Source organism: Rhamphochromis longiceps, linkage group LG23 (assembly GCF_057381845.1).
Source record: "Rhamphochromis longiceps isolate RC_006_pf linkage group LG23, R_longiceps_female_GT1.1, whole genome shotgun sequence".
NCBI lineage: Eukaryota > Metazoa > Chordata > Actinopteri > Cichliformes > Cichlidae > Rhamphochromis > Rhamphochromis longiceps.
The window spans coordinates 1,665,663-1,682,756 of record NC_140578.1 but is presented as its reverse complement, the minus strand read 5'-3'; the positions used below and the strand labels follow the sequence as shown (position 1 = coordinate 1,682,756).

The 17,094-nt window shown below is 41.9% G+C and overlaps 1 protein-coding gene across 3 annotated transcripts in view; it reads left to right on the top strand.

The window, feature by feature from the left end:
• The window catches only part of cep350 (centrosomal protein 350), a 34,868-nt gene extending 18,494 nt beyond the window's left edge, over nucleotides 1-16,374 (top strand). The window contains exons 21-38 of one of the 3 annotated variants that reach the window (XM_085397357.1): nucleotides 898-1,002; nucleotides 1,119-1,339; nucleotides 1,518-1,735; nucleotides 1,888-2,166; nucleotides 2,276-2,425; nucleotides 2,634-2,794; nucleotides 4,186-4,308; nucleotides 5,957-6,213; nucleotides 6,358-6,518; nucleotides 6,817-6,961; nucleotides 7,484-7,644; nucleotides 7,775-7,899; nucleotides 7,981-8,042; nucleotides 8,171-10,074; nucleotides 10,467-10,991; nucleotides 11,156-11,302; nucleotides 11,578-11,700; nucleotides 13,089-16,374. In XM_085397357.1, the coding sequence (XP_085253483.1) occupies nucleotides 898-1,002; nucleotides 1,119-1,339; nucleotides 1,518-1,735; nucleotides 1,888-2,166; nucleotides 2,276-2,425; nucleotides 2,634-2,794; nucleotides 4,186-4,308; nucleotides 5,957-6,213; nucleotides 6,358-6,518; nucleotides 6,817-6,961; nucleotides 7,484-7,644; nucleotides 7,775-7,899; nucleotides 7,981-8,042; nucleotides 8,171-10,074; nucleotides 10,467-10,991; nucleotides 11,156-11,302; nucleotides 11,578-11,700; nucleotides 13,089-13,256 (5,035 nt within the window). In that variant the 3' untranslated portion in view covers nucleotides 13,257-16,374. Of the gene's footprint in view, nucleotides 1-897; nucleotides 1,003-1,118; nucleotides 1,340-1,517; nucleotides 1,736-1,887; nucleotides 2,167-2,275; nucleotides 2,426-2,633; nucleotides 2,795-4,185; nucleotides 4,309-5,956; nucleotides 6,214-6,357; nucleotides 6,534-6,816; nucleotides 6,962-7,483; nucleotides 7,645-7,774; nucleotides 7,900-7,980; nucleotides 8,043-8,170; nucleotides 10,075-10,466; nucleotides 10,992-11,155; nucleotides 11,303-11,577; nucleotides 11,701-13,088 lie in introns of all 3 variants that reach the window. The other 2 variants (XM_085397355.1, XM_085397358.1) reach the window with 2 other exon arrangements.
• Nucleotides 16,375-17,094: the final 720 nt, after the last annotated feature.

The window sequence follows — 17,094 nt, the reverse complement described above, 5'->3', positions numbered from 1 at the left end:
CTTGGACAGTCTCGGTCGTTGTGTCCTTGGGCAAGACACTTCACCCGTTGCCTACTGGTGGTGGTCAGAGGGCCCGGTGGCGCCAGTGTCCGGCAGCCTCGCCTCTGTCAGTGCGCCCCAGGGTGGCTGTGGCTACAATGTAGCTGCCATCACCAGTGTGTGAATGTGTGGATGACTGGATGTGTAAAGCGCTTTGGGGTCCTTAGGGACTAGTAAAGCGCTATACAAATACAGGCCATTTACCATTTGATCTATTTCACAGATCAAGTCCAGAGGACCCCAAGCTTAAGTGTTCATTAAGGTGTTTGTCACATAGATATAAAATAAGCTCAGAGATTAAGCTGGTGTCAAACACAAGGTGCTTAGTTTATGTAAAAATGTAGTTTGTTGTTGTTTTGGTTTACGTGATGAAAATGGTTTTATTTGTGTATGTTCATGTGTTAGACTTGTACATAGTTAAACATGTATGGATCAAATAATGTTGAATTCTGGGTATGGATTTGTAAGCAATGAAATTTAAAATAAGGGGGTAGAACAGGAAAAGTCTAAACTTCATCCTACTCCTCATCGAGCACACACATTCTGTAGACATGGATATATACATGAAAACTTGACGATTTTTAACTTTTGTTTTCTTTGTTATTTCAGTTATATTTGCATGTTCGAAATAAAAATTCTATCTGTCGGCATGACTCTGCAAAGCTGTGGCAGACTTTTGACATGCTAGCTGTAACTGGTTTCACTATTGGACCCACCTTTGAACTGTTCAGATATTCACAGCTAAGCCTATCTCTAATAATATTAAACAACTAGTTGGACATGCATTAGGGTAACAACCCAAGTGTTGTCAACCCTTTTACCTCAAAGGCCTAAATTTAAAATCTTGTTCTCTTACAGCTTTCAGAGTGAACCATCAAACAGAAGGACCAGGTCAGAGGAGCCGCTGTCTTCACTGAGCACGAGTCATTCTGACTCGCTATCATTCAGGAAACCGAATCTCAGGTACCAGTCAGTCTCTTTATGCAGTGCCATGTCTGCAGGTTTTTCTTTTTTCATTATATTTGAGGAATACGAATTGAAACAAACCCACTCAATATGCCTTTTTTCCCTTCGCTCAGTGGATCTGCCTTAAGCAGCCAACACAGCCCATCACATCACTTATCAAACCATGAGAAGCAGATGAAAAAAGAGGCCATAGAGGGGAAATGGAGGAATAGTGGACTCGAGAAAAGGCCAAAACAGGAAGCAGCCAGCAGCTCCATAGAAGAGGAAGTTCTAGCAGCAGCAGCAAATGACTCCGTCTGCAGTGACAGTATTCCATCTGTACTGGATGAAAAAGGTAAAAGTTAAAAACTCGACATGCATTTAAATTGTTTCTTTTCCCCGTGTAAACAGTCAGATGTTGATATCATCACTGTTAGAGGAAAATATAAAAACACGATGCCCACCTTTGATCTTTATCTAAAAAAACCCCCCAAAACTTCACCCCGAGTTTCTTTTGGTCTCTGCCCCTTCAGGAGACAGTACATCTGTGGCCACAGAGTACTCGCTCAAGTTTGACGAGTCCATGACAGAAGACGAGATTGAAGAGCGTTCCTTCCGCTCTCTTCTGCCATCAGAGGCACATCGCCGGGGAACCATGGAGAAAAAATCCCGCCACCACGAGGAGTCAGAGGATGATGGAGCCAATCACAGCACATTGGTTTCAGGACCGGGGCTGCACAATTCTTTTAAGGTGAGAGTCCAAACACTGGCCAGCACAATCAGTTGATGCAGCTATGTAACTGAAATCATTTTTTACTTGTTCTTTACCTGTTCCTTACTGAACTTATGATTTCTCTTCCTTCTTAAATCTCACTGTCTTCTCATTTTCACGTTCTCCTGCAGTCACAGGACTCAAACATAGCCTTCTCTGGTGGACAGGACAGCTTTTCCCAGTTCACCATGGACATGGTTCGCCAGTACATGAAAGATGAGGAGGTAAGACTGCAGCACCAGAGCTCTCTGCTGCGTCTTCGCCAGAAAGCACTCAAGGAGAAGACCAGAACAGAGCTGGCCTGGCTAGAGCACCTGAAGAAGAAGCTGAGAGATAAGGGAGAGGATGACAAAATGCCACCAATCAGGAAGAAGCAGAGAGGCCTTCTCTTAAAGCTGCAGCAGGAGCAGGTACTGTGGATGGCAAAAGCACAGTTACATTGAGGGAGCTTCACTGAATGCTGTGGTGTTAACTTTTGCTACTAAGCAGTGTTCTCTCTCACTGTGCTCATTTTCTCAGGCTGAGATCAGGCGACTTCAGGAGGCCAACAAAGCTGCGAGGAAGGAAAGGCAGCTATTGCTGAAACAGCAGGAGGAGATTGAACGGATGAGAAACTCAACACTCAGGCTGAAGGAACGTCTCAAGTGTGCTGGGATTGAAGCGCCTCCTGTAAGTAGCTCAGTCATTTATCAGCTCCTGCAGAAGAACCAGCGAATTAAGGCGATTTCAGTTCAGTTCATGCTTTGTTCGTGACAGGTAGTCTTGAATAAACACAGGAAAAAAGCGTACATTCAACCAGACATGTTGGTGTGCTCATTTCTTTTCTTTTTTCCCTTGTTAATTCTCAATCTTTCTGCGTGTGTCGATCATCCTCTAGGAGACCCCGGTGTCAGAAACCCCAGGGTCTGAGCCAGCTTCCCCAGATATGAGGCATGCTGATGATAACCGCAGCCCCTCTCCCTCACTCTCTGTCTCTGGAAGTGAGACTAGCAGCATCATGCAGAAGCTCAAGAAGATGCGCTCTCACATGGATGAAAAGTAAGGACGTTAATTTAATCTTCATGGATTAACTGGGCTTGGCTGTCTCCTTATTGACAACCCTCCCACTGAATGATAAGAATTCATGTATTCATTTATTTTTCAACTTAACTTTAGTTTTACTTTGATTAAAATCTGAATTGCTTTTAGTATGTGGCTGCAAAGACATCCCTCCATTAGTGCTATGTTCTTGGATAGCATAGCTTCATTAAAAAGAAAAGGTATCGTAGTTTATAAATGTCTTCTTTTTAATTCTAGTTTGACAGGATACAAAGCAGAGATGTACATTTACTGTGGGAGACCTTATCTAGCACTAATTGAAACAGTGGCATCTTTCTCTTGCTGCTCGGCGTGCTTCTCTTGCTGTTTTAAAGTGCTCGTCTCTTTAGCTTAGACGAGCAGCCACACACTCCCTCAGTACATCTTTGAGTTTCGATTCATATAAGCTACTTTGTAAAAAGCTCTCCTACTCATATGTTTGAAAGAAAGAAAGAACATCAGACAATAATCAAAGACCCTAAATATTTACAGTACCATTTAACCTTAGCACTGCAACATTCAGTTATATGTATGCCGTGTATTCCATAAAGTTTATTACACCCAATGACTCTCATATTGGCCATGGGCTTGCAGTAGCTGTAGGTCACCTAAAGCTTTAAACTTGGTCACCAGCTTTGGTCAGCTGACTGCAGAGCCTCTCAAATCTAGATGGTACAAACAAGTGTGAATTGTTCTGGGATTTATAATTTGCGTATAAGTGACAGACCAGCCTTCCATTACCCGTTTTCAGCAATTTTTAGGGCTTCAATTCTTCAAATAAAGGCTTACAACAAAAAACATCTGAGCAGTTTTACTGTGGTTTTGTTGTATAATGTTACAGGCTTCAGGCAGGTAATATAGTTTAATATAATCGGACCATTTAGATGACCTTTTCCCCGTTGTTCTCCAAATCTGCTGTTTTGTTAACAATGGCAAAAGCAATTGCACAAAAATACCCAGTAACAACTTCACCTAACGGTGTTAACCAACACTAATTAGTTTGACTGTCGTAGTTACAGATTAGTTTGTCATAACTGCCTCAGTAAGCAGGTTAGCCGGTAATGACATCCTGACAAACCCTCAAGGTTACCTTAACACACACACTGAGTCAAATGTTGATAAAAGGATTGTTACATGAGAAGTGGTGCTTTAAACGTAACAGCTTGACACCTCGGGTGCGATAAAACGACATTTTCTCACATCACTCTCTCCCTTTCTCTCTGCTTGTCTCTTTCCTCTGCGTCTTGTTCTGTTTTCTTTACATTACGTACGTGTGTCTGCGTGTGCGCTGTAAATGTATCCTCGTTTGTGTGGCTCTTTTGACTTTGTCTCTGCGTGCTTGTGTGTTGTAGACACTGTTCTCCTGTCCATTGCTTCTTCTCTGTGTTCACGGCCCATCACTGGGCCTCCCTCAGTGTCTGTCTTCCCAACCTTCACCCTAAATTCAGGCTCTTTATCTACAAGCAGTTGGTCAGGTACTGTACAGTGTTCTCTACCTATGCACCTAGCCCTGCCCTGCCCTGCCTCAACTCCACCCCCACCCCATGGAACATGCTTGTGTTTGTCCACTGGCACTGGGACCTTGGTGGGGTGGGATGGTGAATGATGTGTGCTGATATGTCTGAGGTTCTTTGTTGGGATATTTCAAGGTTTGTAACTTTCAGGATGGGCTTTTTCATGGGGACAGAGTTTGGATGAAAGCTTAAAGTGCCCAAGGAAAGCTGCTTTACTGAAATAAGCTAACCTTAAACATGTTTTTTTTTCTAGTCCTTGATATTTGTGGCATCAGCAAGACAAAAAAATCCAGTGTTACCAGAGAAGGTATTAAAGCACACTGGTCGAGTGTAAAACAATAAACACGAGGGAAAATTGGGAAATAGAAACCTTTTGATTTGCGATGGTCAAAGGTTATGTTATTTAGTAGGAGCCTTCCTTGCTGGATGGGAATCTCAGACTTAAAACTGGGATTTCACTAATTTGTGTCATGTTTAATTTACAACTCTTTCCCTCCTCCTTGCCTCTTGGAATGAATTAGCGAAATTTGCAGTGGAAATTATTCTTTACATTGTGGCTTCTAGCTGAGAGCTGCAGCCTAGTTATCAAAATAAAATGTTTGGAAATGAAACCGCACAGTGACATTGAAGTAAAGGAGTTTTCAGAGAAAAGACCAGAGATGGAGTGGTTTATCTCTTTAATGAGCCCAGTAAATCTTAACTAGCGCTTTTATTATGTAACTGTTGCATAGGATGGGATAATAAGTACAGATGGTCATTGGCTCTAATAGAGTTTGGGAAGGCACTAAAGAATCTCCCCAGTCTCGGTCTTTAGTATCTGGGCTGTCATCAGTATAAATTAGGTCAAGAGAAAGGCTTCTAAATTAGATCAAGGCTAAATAATACTGCACTGTAATGGCACCCATAGCTGTGGGAGACCATATTACAAAACAGCTATACCTGACTGCGCTTTATTTTGACAGATATTTGTACGTGTTAGTGTCCCTGATATACATTGAATTGAAGAATTAAACGGTCTTCTTGCTTTGCGAGACAACAAAACTATTCTTTGAGTTGTTATTCTGATATATAAGGAGGTGGAGGAACGTAAAGGAACACTCGGAGACTGAAGAATTTGTTCTTAGGACTTAAAAAAATCATATTTAAACTGCTTAGTGTGTGTGTGTGTGACTATGCTTATTGCTCCCTGGGTTTGAATCTGATGCATGAATCTGACATCTTTACTATTATCTTCCTTCTCCTCTTTTCTCCTAAGGGACATTTCATCACTTATTGTATATAATGGGTACTTGTACATATCTGTATTTGGATGATTATTCTGGGCATGTGTGGGATGTGTGTTTTAATTCTGTGTGCGCTGGACAAAAGTTTGAGTTGAGTTTGCAGTAATAACTGAATGTCAAGGTGATTCTGGGTTTGCTTGCTTCTGCAGGTCATATTTAACCTTTTCTAATGCTCAGTGTATTTGTACTGCTTCTCTTCAACTCTCTTCCTTCATCTTCCTCCTCTCTGCCATTCTCATCTCTTTTTTTTTTTTTTTAACCGTTCTTCCACTTCCTCTTCATCACTTTATTCTTTCCCATTTCTTCCTTTCCATCCACCTCTGTAGGTTCCTGACCAAACGAGAACAACAGCTGATGCAAAGACGTCACCACGCTGAAGAGCTGCTACAATGGAAGCAGCAACTGGACAAGGAGGAGGCAGAGGTCCGTAGGATGGAGAAAGAGGCCCTGGCTGCATGGGACCAGAAAACACTTCGGGACAATCATCTTGACGTGTCAGAGGGACAGGAAAAGGACATCTCTGATATAAGCTCCCACCTCAGTCACCGCCGCAGCTCAGAGCCCAGAACTGACAGCGAGAAAGGTGAAGCTGCCGAATTTTCTTATTTTCAAGTGTAGAACATGGTTTAACCGGAAAATAACAACGTAATGGGATTTAAAAAATACACAGTGTGGTGTGGGAGTAAGAGTAAAATACATAACAATGTTGATTTGTTTCATTTTTCAGAGGATGTTAGCGAGGGCGACTGTTCGTCAGTGACACCTGAGTCCAGTATGCACACGGAGGGACCGGCTCCACCTGCCTCAGTCTCTGAAATAACTTTGGCCTCTGTCCAGGGCAGCCCTGCAAATTACACCCAGGACTTCACTTCAGCATCACAATCACCTGCAAGTCAACTGCATGTAATGGATTTTGTATTTTTAGCGTTTTTGTATTTTATTGTTTCAACTAATTGCTTTGATACTCACTGTAGTTTTTGGGGTTTTGAACACACATCTGTGTACAGGAGAAAGAATCTTATAGCTGCGTTTTTTCCTCTGCTGTACTTCTTGAGGATTAGGAAAAGGGTTCATAAGCCTTACTTAATTTACTGTGACTGTAAAATATTAATGTAAGCATACGATCTGTTGACTGTGATGTCATGTGACATGTCCTGAAGTAGTGTTCCTCTGTCTTCCCATCTAGTCTAATGCTCCTGAAGGCAGCCACAGCCCTGCTGCATCTCCTTCAGAGGGCAGCAGTAAAACAAAGATGCAGCTCCGCTCCACCGCCCGGACACTTATCCGCCCCTGCACTCAGCCCACCGACCCTCCAATGGCCACCCAGTCTGGTGAGTTACTAGTGTGCAAAACCCACGCTGAGATTATAACGCTTTTGGAGTGTGAAATTCTTCCCGACAGTTTTTAGAGACGAAAGGATGGGTAAAGCAGACAGCTGACATAATGCAGCTATATTGCTGGCGCTGTGTAGGCAGGAAGAATGTGATGATGCCAGAAATGCATTATGCAACCACTTCCCTGCTCCCTAACAAGCTTAACTGTGTGATAGGAGACGGGAACTCTTTGCATTGCACTTTATCGTACCAGTGCAAACTGTTGTGCTGGCCTCGTGTTGTAGCTGAGTGTGCTTTATTCATTTCCAGGTCACTTTTTAAATGTTTTCAATACTCTTTTTGTTCAGTGTGTTTATGGAAATGAACTTTACACATTCCCGGTAAAGAAAATGTACAGTAATCCCCAAAGAAATGTGTTAGTGTTTGAGTGGGCTAAAGGTTGGATTACCCGTTGCTAATCAGAGGTCTGGCACCATTTTCACATTGTAGTTGTGATTTGTCATGTACATTTTTCTTTAGAAACCATTTCAGACCAGAGTGACATAGAGAGCCGTATCAAGGCGCTCAAGGAAGAACTCAAAAAACGTAAGTTAATGGCCTCCGAGCTAAAGAAGGAGCAGAAGAAGCGACATAAGGAGCGGCTGAAGGCAGAGGAGGCGAGTCTGTTGAAACAGCTGGAGGTAAACATGATGTGTAAACTACATTTAAACATCCAGTTAGATTTGAATAATTTCTTTTCTTCTATGGACGTTTACTTGTGCGTGTATTCTTATCTCTGCTATCATTCTGTGTTTTATTTTGATTTTACAGAACTATAACAACTTCATTGAGAAAACTAAGGCAGACCTTAACAAAGAGCCAGACTTAACACTTGATACCAACTCCCAGATCAACGAGTCCAACTCTGTTTTAGAGCATCTTCCATCTTCACACAGGTACAGAGAATAATAATGATATTTTTCTACATAATTTTCAAATGAATGGTGTGCAGTTAAAAATAAATGCTTGTTTCTCAGGTCTGAACTCATCAAAATCTCAGAGTCTGAAAGGACACAAATTGATGCATCATTAGATCATCGTGAGTGTTTTAAAGTCATCATAATAAATACTTTATTATAATAAATAGAATACGTGGAGTGTTTATTCAAAATGTGTTTTCACAAATATTTTCCAGTAATAATGCGGCTCTCCCAACTCTTATGACAGATGCCTTTCCTAAGCCACATCTAAGTAGATCCACTTCAGTGCCTGGAGACGTGTCTGCTGAGGCGCCTCAAAGAGTCACTCCGGGTGTGGCAATATCCGGCAGCCCAGAAAGTCCAACCTCAGGACAGAGGAATCATCAGTCTACAGAAGATCTTATTAGGCAGCACTCCACAGAAGACAAGTCAGAACATGCAGATGAGAATATTGTGTCTGATTATAGATCTGATATTCAGGAAGAGCTGGAGGTGGAAATAAGCTCCAGAGTTGAGGATGAACAAACTCAGCATCTTCTAAAACTGGAAAATGAAGACAGACTTGACTCTCAGGAGAGGTTGCCTACATCTAAATGTGTTTCCTCTTCTGTGGATGAAGAAGAACAACATTCATCAACTGTTGGCCTTGAACAGGGAAATCAGATGAAGCAGAGTGAAGTATCTGATGTAGAGGAACCTTTACAGCCATACGTTATTGCCTCTAGTCAGCCACATTCAGCGGTAGCAGACCTCCAAACCTCAGCGCATCAAAACTACAGCTCTGCATCTGTTGACCAGGCCCAATCCCCAAACTCAGATGCTTTTGGTTCAATGAAGGAGGCTTCCATAAAAGACACTGAGGCTTCTCCAGTAGCAGATGGTTATCACGATGACTTTGAGTCATCAGTGGATTCTTCATCCAAGGAAGAACATCATAGTTCCAAGGCTGAGTCTCAGACCTCCCACGTTTCCTCCCATGAAATCAAGGGTTCAAGAAAAGACGCATCTAGCAGGGGCCTGGCATTTGACAGCCCGGATGAAGTTGTAGAGGAAGAAATAGCTGAAGATCTGAGTCACCATTCTGGCATCAGTGTGCCTAGCCATAAATCCGGAAGACTGCTGGATCTCAATAAGCAGGCAGTAGATTTTAAACGGGACAATGAGAGCTTTAATTCCAGACACTCACCAACCATCTATTCTCTGCAGGTCCCCCTCTCTCCTGTTATAGATGAAATGCCGGATTTTTACATTGGAGACCGAGTTCTTGTTGGTGGTGTTCAGCCCGGCACTTTGCGATTCAAAGGTCCAACCAGCTTCGCCAATGGTTTCTGGGCAGGGGTTGAGCTGGACAAGTCTGAAGGGAGCAACAATGGCACTTACGATGGAGTAGTATACTTTGAGTGTGACGAGCGCCATGGTATATTCGCTCCACCAGACAAAATCTCACACCTCCCAGACAAGTTTGAGCTCTACACCGATACCACAGAAGATGAGGACTCGTTCTTTGATGACTTGTCAGATAAAGATAGAAATGAACCTAAAACTAAGGAAGACAATTTCCAAATGCAAGAAAATCTCAACAGGGAAAATGAACAGACCTCTCACAAGGAGACTGGGTCAAATGATAAGAAGGAAACTGATGGCTCTGTTCTCAAGAGCCAGGATCCACATTGGGACAGGCCCCAGCTCAATTCACAACATCACAAAGAATCTAAACATCAATTTTCTGATGAGAACATTAAGGACATGATGTTGAATTCTGAAGATGCATCGCACACTCTCATCATCTCTGACTTGGATAAAACAGGTCAGGTGATGGAGAGTAAAAAGGAGATTACAGCCCTTGTTGAAAAAGAAGACGTAGAGTCACATGATGATAAGAGGAAAGAAAAGGACAAGGATTTTCTGGACACAGTTGCAGACAGGCTTGTCAACAACTTTGTGGAAGACGCTCTTAAACAGTGTGCTGAAATTAAAAGGGCGAAAGAGCAGAAGATTGAAGCTGCCAAGCAGATGAATGGAGACCTGTTTGGTGAAAATGAAGAAGAAGAAGAAAAATGGAAATCTACAGTGGATCAAAAAGATGATCTCCCCTTCTTTCTCCCAGTTGAAAAGGAGGAACTGTCCTCTCCAGAACTGTGTAACCGACCGGTGAGTCTAACCGTTTAATAGCAGATTATTTAATTTCCGCTTCTTTGTTTTGTAATGAGTTGTGGATAAAAATAATAATAAGCTCAAAGCAGTCAGCTAACCGCTGGCAGTGATGACATCAAGATAGTAACTTGTTTATTTGAGCCTGTCCTCGGGATTTGTTCAGCCAAAGTCCAACTTTATATTGACAGACTTCATTGAATTTGGTGGTCAGTGCTGAAGCCTTTGTGAAATATTTGTAAGCAAAATTGACACTAAAATGCAAAACCGAAACTTATTGTAGGCCTCGTGGTGTGATGTTGCAATCAGATGTTAATATTTATGCAAATCTAGAATTGAATGTAAGCTTGATGTTGATGTTGTCCTTTTTTATTTTTACTTTTTCAACACAGGAGAGTCCAGTGTTAGGAGCCATTGGTCAAGAAGAGCTCGCCAAGCGTCTAGCAGAGCTGGAACTGAGCCGTGAACTGCTCGATGACCTCGGTGATGATCAGGACTGGTTTGATGAAGACTTTGGCCTTAGCTCCCGCAGGAAACAGCAGAAACTCAAAGAGGAAGAGGCACGACTGGGAGCGGGATTTGGGAGATCTAGCTCATCAGCTGGCCCAGCTATGGGGGAAATGGGTCCGTCATCAGGTGGAGAACCCCAGGTAAAGACGCCACCTAGACCGGAGCTGCCTCTCCCCTTGCCTCCTAAACTACCTGAGCAGCCTGCCATGGTGGTACCCCACTCAGCTGTAGAGGTGGAGAAGATGGTCCATGCTGCCACACGGGAGCTCTGGGACAGCTTTGACCTCGGGAACAAGGGAACGCTCACTCATGGGCAGCTGCTAAGTCCACAACCTTCACTAGAATACCTTGGCAAAGAGGACAGCACCCAGAACCAGGAGTCGCTGTCCATTCGCAGCTACAGAAAGGTATAAATAAGACGTGTGGACCCATGAAAATGTCAGTCATGTTTTTAAAGCTCCAAAGCTGGCTTTGGGCTAAACCACCTAAATTGAGGTTATTCTACTTGAGAAGCTTTATTTATGTAAATTTCATACAGTACTTCATATTTTTACCTGTGCTCTTTTCTCAGGCTGTGTATGACTTAACGTGGGAGATCCTTCAGGAGATCTATGCTGAAGACCCCAATACTAATCAGCCTCAGTGGGTCAAACCGCGTCGAGTGAAGTCCTCTTCATTTCACAAAGTCAGGACACCGGGAGACATCAAGAAGATCCAGGTAAAAGAACGATGGCAGCAACACTGAGAGAAACTGTTGAACAGTGACAATAATGATGCTGTAGTGATGTTGACTGTTGATATTTTTGACTATAAAATAATTACATTTTTGTGAAATTGTTTCATAGTTGACTTATGTTCTATAATCCTTTTCATGAGCATTACTTTTAGTGGCCTTTGACCACCAAATTAGAAATTCTTAATAAGGATTTTACAGTCACTCAAATCCAGCATCGCGACTAACATGTTTTTTGTCCCCCTTATGCTGTTTCTCAGGAGTTCATCACAGAAGAAGTACTGAAGCTTTATGGTCTGACAAAAGACCAGAACCAGAAGAACGACTGGCAGAAGATGCTCAAGTTTGGAAGAAAGAAGCGAGACAGAGTCGATCACATACTGGTAGGCCCCCGAATGCCATTTGCATTTCTCTGTGGCCCAAACGGAGCATCTTGTAAATGTTGCCTTTTTCATTTTTAGAAGTAAACACATGAGAAATGATTTTATTTCCACTAAATAACAGCAACAGCTTTAAAGAGGTAATAGGATTACTTAGAGTTAGGAAAACATGCATTGCAGATTAGAGTCTTTAATGATTTATTAAAATTACAGGAAGTTGAACATAATCTGCCTGAAAAGCTTCATACTGCGATGGTTTATTTCAGGTGGTGCAGGTTCATTTAATGTCTTTAGAGAAGAGGAGCAATTTTAAGCAGGAGAAGTGCTCCACACAGGCCATTTTCCACAACAGGAACTGTCAGATGGTTTTTGGAAAGCCTAAACCATTTTCCCACCAGGTTAATTCCCTCATTTACAACTGCAAAATGAAAATGTGAGAAAGTTCTACTTTTAGGGGTCTTCATTTTCATTTTGCAATCAAAAGAGGGGATTAACCTGGTGGGAACATACACAAATGTGGTTATCCTCTCAGAGGAAACTATGTGAAACCAGATAGAATAAATAGAAAAGAGATGCTAAGATGTGAAAATGGATTGATGAGGATTTTTTGCTTTAGTGGTTGAGCCAAACAATGGTGTTAATAAAGACACTGTGACTCTGATTGTTTTACAGTAGCTATGGTCCAGTTCTCTGTGAGGAGGTGCAGCTTGTTACCACAGGGCAGGTTATAAGCAGCGAGTCCACTGTTGCTGCTTTGTGTTTGTTTCTTTACCGGCCGTCACACAGACGTGTGTTTGAAGAGATTGGGGGGGAAGTAGTAAGACTGATTGCTAAGTTTTTATAAGGAGAGAACATGAACGAGAGTTTGCTTTCCACGGTCCTGTGCAACAGCTGTGTCAGCAGGCTGACTTGATAATCTTTATGAGCCTTCACCAAAGTGGAAACACAAACAGTGGAACCTTTTGGCTCCATGGAAATGACTCCTGAGAGGAAAGGTCCAGATGGATAGATGTGCTCGGACGAAGGTTTTGGGCAGATATTTAAAACAAACAGTTGTTTTATTTGTTTTTAATTTATTTATTCCCCTTTTGTGCCAAGAAAGCAAAGAAATTATTGTAAAGTCTTTCAGCTCTTTATCATGCTATGTTTTAATGTTTAGCCAGGATAACAGACAAACCAAATGCTGGTTTACATAAACACAGAACATTAACTTTTTATCTTCGCTCCCTGAAATGTCTCTGATGTTATTTGTGTGGTGCCAACCACGGTGTTTGTCACCTCAGACTACTTTACATAGTAGTAAGATTACTGCGTTACTATATATTCTTTGTCATAGGGACAGCTGTCAGTCACTGTGCTTCTGTAGTAAAACCAGTTTTTCTCTCTCTCAGGTTCAGGAACTCCACGAGGAGGAGGCCCAGTGGGTCAACTATGACGAGGACGAGCTGTTTGTCAAAATGCAGCTAGCAGACAGCATCTTCGATTCTTTACTGAAGGACACAGTGAATGTGCTCACACTCATTTCTGACAAGAGAGCCAACAGAGACACGCTCTCCTGATGGCGTTCTGCTTGAGTTTAAACTACAACTTCTAGCTCAATCCTGTTCTTTCCCCACCACGGTGAACTCCAGCCAACTGTCGCTGCTCGGGCTTCCACCAGCTGATGTGCCAACAGCAACCCTCTGATGCCTTCAGTCTCAGTATTACCTCGCAGCTAAACAAATTGTCCTTAGTTCTCCAACATTCATTCGCTGAATCGCATCAGCTGACTGTAATAGCGACAACGGTCGCGCTCAAAACGCCTCTTGAGCAATCCCGCCCTCTAAAACCTTAACACGAGTCTGAGCTCTCGCCTGGACCGGCCGTTTTGCAGACTGTTGATGATGATGAGATGGACTGTGCCATTTGCAAGCATGCGAAGGTCCATGAATGCTGCTAAGTGATCGTTTTGTCGTGGACTTTGGAATAACATCCACTCAGAACAGTAGTAGATAATTCTTTTGAATTGTAAATCTTTAGGTAAATGTGTATATATGTGGATTCAAAAATTGTAGTAGAACAACAAATGAGCAATATAACGTGCAGTCTGGTTTGACAGTGATACATTATAGCCTTGGCTTTGTAATGCAGCACATTGAAACTAAACAGGTTAAAGTACCAACTCTAAGCTTTAATTTGTAGGTTTCACATCCAGACCCAGTGATCTGGGGGGGTAATTGCAGCTCGTTTTATTCACAGTCCTCTTTGCAGGGTTCTGTAAGTTTGCCTTAACCGCTGTAGCTCTTGCTTGTTTACGGGGACTTTTAGATCACTTTCTGGTCTTTGGCAAATACAGCACCTCCTTAGTTGGCATTGGGTCAAGTGATTTGCCTACCAGTAATGATAAAATTCAACTCTTTGGCTCACAACGCTCATGGTTTGCTTTGACTGCAGGTTTACTAAAGGCTTGCTCCACGTTCTGTCTGTGAAAAAGTATTTCAGCCATTACAGTTTAAAGACCATCAAATGCCTTTAAAGCAGAGAGTTGGGGCTTTAAATAGTCAGTGCTGTATTACAAATCTAGAGTTGCAACACTTGGTCTCTGATCAGATCTGGACAGACTTTGCTGTGTTGGACCGCTGAGTTCAAAGAGTCTATGAAACATGTTTGCTTCCTTAGTTATTTATTGCGTGAAAATGTTTAATTAGAGGCACAAAGAACATTCAGAATTGTAAATGATCTTGTAAGTAAACATACAGAGAAGAGCTCCTTTAAACTTTGTGTAAAGAAAGTCTAACATTGTTGTAAAAGCACAAATAAAAAATGTGAATATGGCAATACATTAGGGAGGAGAATCCAGGCAGAGAAGATGGAGAAATGTGTTTTAAATATTTAAAGTCGTTCTCTTAATAATCGATTGAAACTGTTTGTCTAAACTGTGTGACTTTTTATTGTGGCCACAGCTGTCCAGTCGGTCAACAGTGCGTTCCTCTTCTGTGCTGTATGCTAACTTTAGGAAGCATGTTCACATTGTAGCACAGTGTTGACCACACAGAGAAACCTTATCAACTGGTTTCTCTATGTGGTAGGTGTGAACGCAACCGACACTTTAGTGTGTAGCACGAAAACAGAAGAGAAACAACTGCAGTAGGCTGATGTTTTTACACTTACATTACGGGACAGTACCGAAATGCTGGATTTGAGCCTCAGCTGTCCTACGGTCCATTTACTTCGTCTTATCTGAGAAAACACCCGTGGTTCTCGTTTCTTTATTATTTACTCTCTGAAAGGTTTGTTTGCATAACATTTGCCCTAAAATAAACACCCTGTCATGTAAAACCACGGCCGCTGCGAGTCATCGACCAGTTCAAACGAGGCATCACAAAGTAGCCAGAAGTGGTCGAACTCCATATTCAGTTCAAGTGCCTTTTTCAAGTTGAGTTGTTTGTTTCAAACTGACTTTCCTGATGTCTCTGCATCATTTGGACCTATTTTCTTCGAATGTCTCCCTTAAACTGCTGTATACTACCGTTTTATAAAGGATCCTACAAAGGCTGCTCTTCTTCTGACCAGTTAACCAGCGCTTCAGTTTCTGCCTTATAGATATTTCTGTGTAGTTTTTTTTTTTTTTTGGACAGTTTTTTAAATCTCCTCTTGCTTCTGTGCCTCAGCCCGAGGAAATGTTTGCGTCTAACCTGCTTCTTATCAGGCCAGCCCATGTGTCTGTGCATATAGACAGTGTTGAGTCATGTTATTGATGTACTGTATCAGGAACAAGTGGCTCAAGCTGACAGGCTGCACAGTGTGAGTCACTGAGCTGATGTGGTTCAGCACGTAGGACTGTATCTAAGGGCTTTTTTTTGTGCCACTGTCAGTGTGGCTTTGATCCAACAAACTGTAGAAACTCATTGTGGCATGTATGAGAGAGCTTGTTAATTCTCACTGACTGCTTGGAGCTAAAGTGACCTTAAACTGAGTCTTTTTCTTTTCCCCTTCCTGATGCTGTTTGAATACGTGTTGAGGTGTATGTTCAAACTGTACATAATGTAGGAAAAGACCAAAAACGTTTCATACCAGTCTCCATGCTATATGACATTAAAGTCTGGTGACATGATTAGTATCTTAGAAACGTTTTCTGCAAGGCTTTATTGCGACTCCTCCGTCTTTGTCCTCTTCAATTGATTGTATGTTGGTGGAAGCTAAGTTCCCCTCTGTAACTATGCAGTACTTGGTTGTACTTATTGTTTTGTGTGTCTGGACCAAACAGCTTAAGACCTCAGCTGTAGTCTGTAGATTAACTCAGCCTTCAAGTAGCTTGAAGCTGTTTGGTGTAGCGGTGTCGTTCCTATCGTCTGGTCCGAGGTCTTCACAGGAGACGCAGCACCTGCCGTTTGATCTCTGTAAAAAGTAGGCACAAGATGTTTGAGTATCATATTAACAAGTCGAATTAGATTTCCCTGAATATTTATAATAATGTGCTGTGAGTGTGCTGCAAGTGCACTTGAAAATTAGTACAAATCTTTTATGGGTGTAAATATACTGTTTGTCCAATCTGACCCACACTTACGGTAACTTTAACGATTGTTGTATAAAAAGGAAAAAAAAAACTGTTTACTTTGCAAATATGTACATAGTATATATTTGTTTACTAAATGAAATTTGAAACTGTAAATAAAGCTTTCATTGTTTCTAAAGGAATGTGATGTGAAATGTTTTCAATTTTAATTTAGGGTGTGCAGAAGTAGCTCCCACATGTTACAGTGCTGACGGCAGGATAACAAATCTCTCTGTAATGTTCGACTGTGCGACCAAACAGAGGTGTTGATGTTTGTTTGTCACATTGTTTTAGGGCGCAGTCGTGAGGCTATTGTTGCAAAGCTATCTGCAAATTAGCAGAAGAGCTGGAGATCCATCTCACTGCATCAGTGAATCGTTTTCATTTAAAGGAAAAAAAGACTCATTCAACATAAAACCAACCAAGTTTGGGAAAATGAAGATTGTGTTTTTAATAACTTTACCATATTCACTGAAGTCCCATCCCTAAAGTTACAGGCCTCCAAAACACGCAGGGCTGTGTTGAAGATCGTGGCCTTTGCTTTTCCAGCATAATGAGCAGGGCTGAAAAACACATTTAGGCTTCGTCTAAAAACTGCAAACGAATCAACTTTATATCAACCCAAGTGACACCAGCACCAGAGTTTGTTTTTTTTCCCCAATTGCTGGGTATCAGTTTTATTGGATTTATCACAGTTTCAATAAAACTGCACTTTCCCCCCTAAATTAGAGTCACCTGAAACCTAAACACGGATACCATCCATGTTTTATCTGTTTTCACTGAAAACAACTCACAAAGTGTGTCCTGGGTAACTTTTAAAGGCTCTTTTCACCGTGTAGGATACAAGTCTGGTCAAAACAAGC